The following is a 6,157-nucleotide window of genomic DNA, read 5'->3' as shown; positions in this document are numbered from 1 at the left end:
TTTGTTAGAAAAAACTGCATTCCAAAATTGTAAAGAAAGAAAAACTTATATATATGCAAAAGTAAAACTAAATACAATGAAAGTATAGAATGTAACTGTAAAAATGAAATTTAAAAAAATCTTTAAAAAGTTGAAAAAATACGAAATTTGGTAGAGTAATGGAAGAGAAAAAAAATTTAAATGGAAAGACTAAAGAATTGTGGGAGAAGAAAAAACATGAATTCTATATACTGTTTTCCCCTAGGGCTGGAATTTTGCAGTTCTCTATGATCAGTAAACTTGGTCTCAGCCTGATGTTCTTGCTGATCTTCTGGGGACCGGGCCAGTTGCATTGATTCTCAAGTGTCTTTGCCCAGGGCAGAATTGCACCGCCCTTGCCAGGGGCAGGCTAAATAAGCTGCTCCAGATTGCTCTATGTGGGTTTTGTTCCCTGAGGGCTTTCCACATTGCTTTAGAGGCTAGAATGAAAATGGTGGCCTCCCAATCTTCAGACAGGAGCTGAAAGCCCTGTGCTCCAATCTTCAGTGCGCCCTAGGGAAAAGCAGTCAATCACTCCTGTCTCCCTGGTCTCCCTTCTCACTCCCTGCTCACCTGGCCTGTGACTAAGTGTTTCTCTCACAGGCACTCGACCCTGTTTTGAGTCTCCAAACGCTGCAGACCCCTGCAGCATTCCCCTCCTGCAGCACACCCCTCCATTGCTCCTCCCAGGGGAGGAAGGGGGATCTTGCCAGTTCTGCACCTGCTTGTTGGGCCCCTGGTAGGAGAGTGGTCACCCAACAGTGCCATGGTTCATGGTATATTGCAACCCTGAGCTGAGAGCCCTTAGATGGCTTCCCCACTCCGATGCCTGGAGCTCTGCTGCACTCAGGCACCCCTGGTCTTCCTGTGACCCTAAGGATCCTGAGACCACACTTTCCCACCTAGTATTCTGCCCCACTTCACCACCTGAGCACCCTCAGACAAGAATATCCCTCACTGGAGCTGATTTCTAAAAGTTCTGATTTTGTGCTCTTCTGCTGTATCACTTTGTGGTAGCCAACTTATGTAGGCTCCCTGCCACTGTGATTTATCTTCCCATCCATCATCTCGGATTCCCTTCATACCTCCTACCTTGCAGAAAGTGGTCCCTTTTCAATTTCTAGACTTGCAGCAATTTTCTTAGATCTATGGTGGGGTTCGCAAGTGTTCAGAATGATTTGATAGCTATCTAGCTGAATTCCTGGACCAGAGGAAAATAAGGTCTCTTACTCCTCTGCCATCTTGGACTCCTACTACACACTCTTAACTGCTAATTCCACTTAGAATTTGAGTAATACTAAATTGGCATTTGAAAAATATGAAAGCTTAAATATAGAGTGAATATAAACAAAAATGCCACTTGGAATTTTAATACCTAAAATTATTCTATATGGAGTTCTAGAGACAAAGGAATGTGTGTTTTGGGGAAAAAGAGAAAAAGGATGTTCCTGGGTTATATATACTTAAACGGTGTTTTCAGTCTTCACAAACCACTTAATAAGCAAAGACAGTAACAATTATGCAAATTATGATTATCACTTATTATCCTCTCCAAGTGGTAAGAATACAAGTGTCGGATTTTTTAAAAAGTTTTATTCATTTATGTGAGACAGACAGTCGTGGGGGTGGGGGGGAGGTATGGAGGAAGAGAGAATCCTCAAGCAGATTCCATGGTGAGCAAGGACCCCCCATGCAGGGCTGGATCCCAGGACCCTGAAATTTTGACCTGAGCCAAAATCAAGAATCAGATGCTTAACTGACTGAGCCAACCAGGCATCCCAAGTGTTGGATTTTTGAACATATTTTTATAATGGAATAAACACAAACCATGTATCTGGGAATACTTCAATCTTATAGATATGAATAAGTCACATTTCCAGTTTAGTTTTTAGGTCAAAACATGGCCAAATTGGGATGCATTTTCTGATTACATGAGAAAACTAAAAATTATCCTGTGAATCCATATGCTGACTTATCAGTCTCTTTATGGCATTCCTAATCTCTTTATTTCTCAGTGTATAAATGGCTGGATTCAGGAGAGGTGTAATTACTGTGTAAAACACAGCAAGAAACTTGTCCACCCAAGTAATGCTGAGTGGCCACAGATAGATGAAGATGCAGGGTCCAAAGAATAGCAGCACCACTGTGATGTGGGAAGTACAGGTAGAGAGTGCCTTTGATGCTCCATCCTTAGAGTGAAGGCAAACAGTCACTAGGATATAGGTGTAGGAGATCAGTAAGAGAATGAAGCAAGTTGTTGCCAAGATCCCGCTGTCAGCATTTATCAACATTCCCAGAGTATATGTATCCATGCAGGCCAGTTTAATCACCAAAGGGATATCACAGAAAAAACTGTCCACTATTCTGGGTCCACAGAAGGGCAGCTCTAAAATCATGGCTAGTTGGCTCATGGCATGCACAAAGCCAATGATCCATGATATCAAAACTAGCCAGATGCACTTTTGTCTGTCCATGATGCTAGAGTAATGGAGTGGCTTGCAGATGGCCACATAACGATCATAGGCCATTGTCACCAGCAGTACCATCTCTCCCCCTGCAAAAAAATGCACACCGAAGATCTGGGTCATGCAGCTGCCAAAGGAGATGGTCTTATTATCCTTTAGGAAGTCTGTGGTCAGTTTAGGGGTAGTTACTGAGGAAAGGCAGAAGTCCACAAATGAGAGGTTGGCTAAGAGGAAATACATTGGGGAATGGAGATGAGGATCCGTGATGAATAAGAGCATGACAAGGAGGTTGCCCACAACAGTCAGCAGGTAGAGCATAGAAAAAGGCAGTAAGAGGAAGGTCTGGAGCTCCCTTGAATCACAAAGTCCACGAAAAATGAACTCAGACACTACAGACTGATTTGCTTCCTCCATTTAGTACATGGTGTTCTAATGCAGCCCAAAGAAAGAGATGAACTAAGAACTTCTAGAATGGAAAGAAGAACCTCATTAATGCTCAGGTACTAGAGAGCAGATAAGTCCTACTCATGGGCAAAATTCAAATCTTACCATTGTAGTAGCTGAAAATTGAAAATAAAGTTTTCTTGAATTTATAGGTAGACACAGTCTTTTTTTTTTTTTTTTAAGATTTTATTTATTTATTTGACAGAGAGCGAGAGAGGGAACTCAAGCAAGGGGAGTAGGAGAGGGAGAAGCAGGCTTCCTGCTGAGCATGGAGCCTGACGTGGGGCTCGATCCCAGGACCCTGGGATCATGACCCGAGCCAAAGGTAGACGCTTAATGACTGAGCCACCCAGGCGCCCTGGTAGACACGGTCTTATAGTCAAGATGGGGAGCTAAGTAAAGAAGGGTAGTCAAAAACCTTACCTACCAGAAGTATAGTTGTTATGGGAATCAAAAATGAATAATCAGAATTATTATTTTATTGTATTAAATTAATTCTGATTAATAATCAGAATTATTTTAAGGAGAATTGATTAAAAATGTCAATAGTAATGTATTACAGAAATAATTTCTCCAAGGCTTGAATCTACCTCTTCTGCAGGGAGAATGCATAGCTTTAAAATATATTTAGAGGTTCTATCCCTCCAGGGCAATAAATGAATACTACCTTTCTCATACAAAACATGCTTCTCAGAAACAAATCTATTGCTAAGTGGATATGTATTAGCAGACTGACCTGAACCAAAGTTTCAGAAACTCTGGGGAAAACTGTTCATCAAATAACTTGAGAAAAGATATTTGTGTTCCAAAGAGACCTCACATGCTGACTACCCATTTTAATATCCAGTATTTCTCTGCATTTGGAATCTCCCCTTGAAAGGATATTTCTACTATTCCTTGGCCTGATCACATCATTTATGAACATACATTGACTGGCCCTTGGTTCTCCTTGGTAACAGAGATTTCTTTTCTGAGATTGGATTAAATGACAGATTTATGAAAGCTTCTTTTACTCCTGACTGTTCTTCATGGGAGAGAATATAAATTCTAGGTTCATTTGTACTTACACTATTGACTTATACTTTTCTTTTTTTTTTTTTTTAAAGATTTTATTTATTTATTTGAGAGAGAGAGAATGAGAGACAGAGAGCATGAGAGGGAGGAGGGTCAGAGGAAGAAGCAGACTCCCTGCTGAGCAGGGAGCCTGATGCGGGACTCGATCCCGGGATTCCAGGATCATGACCTGAGCCGAAGGCAGTCACTTAACCAACTGAGCCACCCAGGCGCCCTGACTTATACTTTTCAAATTGACCTCTGTGGAAACACATATATTTACTGTTTTCTGTAAACCAGGAGACCAAGTCTTTTTCTCCTTCCTTTCTTCTTTTTTTCTATTCTTTCTTTTGTTCTCTTCATTTCTGTAACTTTCTAGTGTGCTATTTTTTTTTCAGGCTCTAAAGTTCGTATTACAGAGTTGACTAAATTTTAAACACCTTAAAAGCTTTATCTGTTTTGCTTTTCATTTTTCTGTTTGTATTCCTTCCATAGGGCTTAGAGCATTTTTGTATTTCAACCAGCCATGTAAGAATTGCATTTTTTCCCAGCCTCTCCAATGCAATGTTATTGTCAAATGATGATGAGAAATGGCAACCAAATTTAGTTTTAATTTCTTATTGTGAGATTAAGTGTTTTCCCTATTTTTAAGGATTAATTACCTCGCCTTTTCTTTGAACTGCATACTCCTTTTTTTTTTTTTTCATTTTTCCAATTGGGCTTTGCTTTTTCTTCTTCTAAGTTTTTTGTTTGTTTTGTTTTTTTACTCAAAAAATGTAAGACTTTATTTTTTTAATAAAAATCAACATGTGGGGCGCCTGGGTGGCTCAGTTGGTTAAGCGACTGCCTTCGGCTCAGGTCATGATCCTGGAGTCCTGGGATCGAGTCCCACATCGGGCTCTCTGCTCAGCAGGGAGTCTGCTTCTCCCTCTGCCCCTCCCCCTCTCATGCTCTCTCTCTCTCTCTCTCATTCTCTCTCTCAAATAAATAAATAAAATCTTTAAAAAAATGTTATAAAAATCAACATGTGGATGTGATGTCTTTGTGACTATCATCTCACTATTGAATTCTAATTATTTTATTTTGTTTTATGTATTTATTTCTCGGTAAGTATATTTAATGTGAACCTCACAACTTCACAAACTATGTACATAGATACACAAATTATCTATTTTCCATGTTGTAAAATAAAAAATAATAAAGTAGACTATTAACAGGTCTGTCTGTTTCCAAACTTCTAATGTAATTTCCTACTAGAAAATTGCTTCTGGTGGAAACCTTGATTTTCACAAGACTAAGAAAATAAATAGGATTTATTTTTTAAAAATTTTTATAGAACAAATAAGATTTCTGAAGTAGGACATTTTGTTCAATGAAAAGGTAACAGAGACATGAATAATTGTAAATGGCTAATAACGATAGGAATGAGATATATAGGTTCACATTAAAATCAATTCAGTTTCATTGTTTGATTTTAAATTTTAGGCACTTTGGCCTATTAATTTTTTCCTAAAGCATTTCTCCGTTTGCTACCTTGAGGAAAGGTAAAACATGTAAAATCCAAAAGGATTAGAAAATACCAGGATAAGTTGGAAGGTTTTTGAGAACCAGTCTTCCCCAACCTGGACATCTGGGAGCATCTAAGAAGGTAGATAGGCAGTGCTTTTGTTAGTGTGTGAAATGCTGTTAGGAATTCAGAAGTCCCAGGGATTAGTTGGGAGAGAAAACCCATACTCTCTCCCATAAGACATTCACTGAATAACACATTCAGAACTCTAAACACTATAGATAGGTATGGGAAAAAATGCTTCAGGGGGAAAGAAAGAATTTAGTCTTAAAATAGGGGGAAGACAATAAATGTGTGAGTTCAGACATTAGTGATCTGGGATGTACTTACCTTACACAGATCACCTCTGAAACCAGATGCTTGCTTACTGAGAGGGCTTACTCTAGAGTCTACCGTATGTGAAATGAAGTCCAGCTAATTTTCTGCCGTGAGCAGTATTGGAGGATTGTGTCCTCCTCAGTGTGTCAAGTATACAGTGTAAGGAGTAGCCTCTGAGCTTGGAGGCTTTCCATCTCTGTGGTTTAAATAGAGCCAAGTATTTGGAAGGGATAGCATGCTCTAGGGGATCCTTAGCTTCCAACTTTCCCTGAGGAAAAGTTGGGCATTGAAA

At 39.5% G+C, this 6,157-nt stretch overlaps 1 protein-coding gene across 1 annotated transcript; it reads right to left on the bottom strand.

The window, feature by feature from the left end:
* Nucleotides 1-1,958: 1,958 nt before the first annotated feature.
* LOC118003534 (olfactory receptor 4K3-like) lies at nucleotides 1,959-2,936 on the bottom strand. The gene has a single exon (XM_034994592.1). It carries the CDS (start codon nucleotides 2,895-2,897, stop codon nucleotides 1,959-1,961), a length of 939 nt encoding a protein of 312 aa, XP_034850483.1. The 5' UTR covers nucleotides 2,898-2,936.
* Between the last annotated feature and the right edge of the window lie 3,221 nt (nucleotides 2,937-6,157).

The sequence above is a fragment of the Mirounga leonina genome, unplaced genomic scaffold (genome assembly GCF_011800145.1).
Source record: "Mirounga leonina isolate KUSES-001 unplaced genomic scaffold, KU_Mleo_1.0 Mir_91, whole genome shotgun sequence".
Classification (NCBI taxonomy): domain Eukaryota; kingdom Metazoa; phylum Chordata; class Mammalia; order Carnivora; family Phocidae; genus Mirounga; species Mirounga leonina.
The sequence above is the reverse complement of the archived record's forward strand: the minus strand, read 5'-3'. Positions and strand labels throughout refer to the sequence as shown.

Bases quoted from the DNA above. Each gene is read 5' to 3' on its own strand.
- LOC118003534 (XM_034994592.1), bottom strand. From the start codon at position 2,897: ATGGAGGAAGCAAATCAGTCTGTAGTGTCTGAGTTCATTTTTCGTGGA.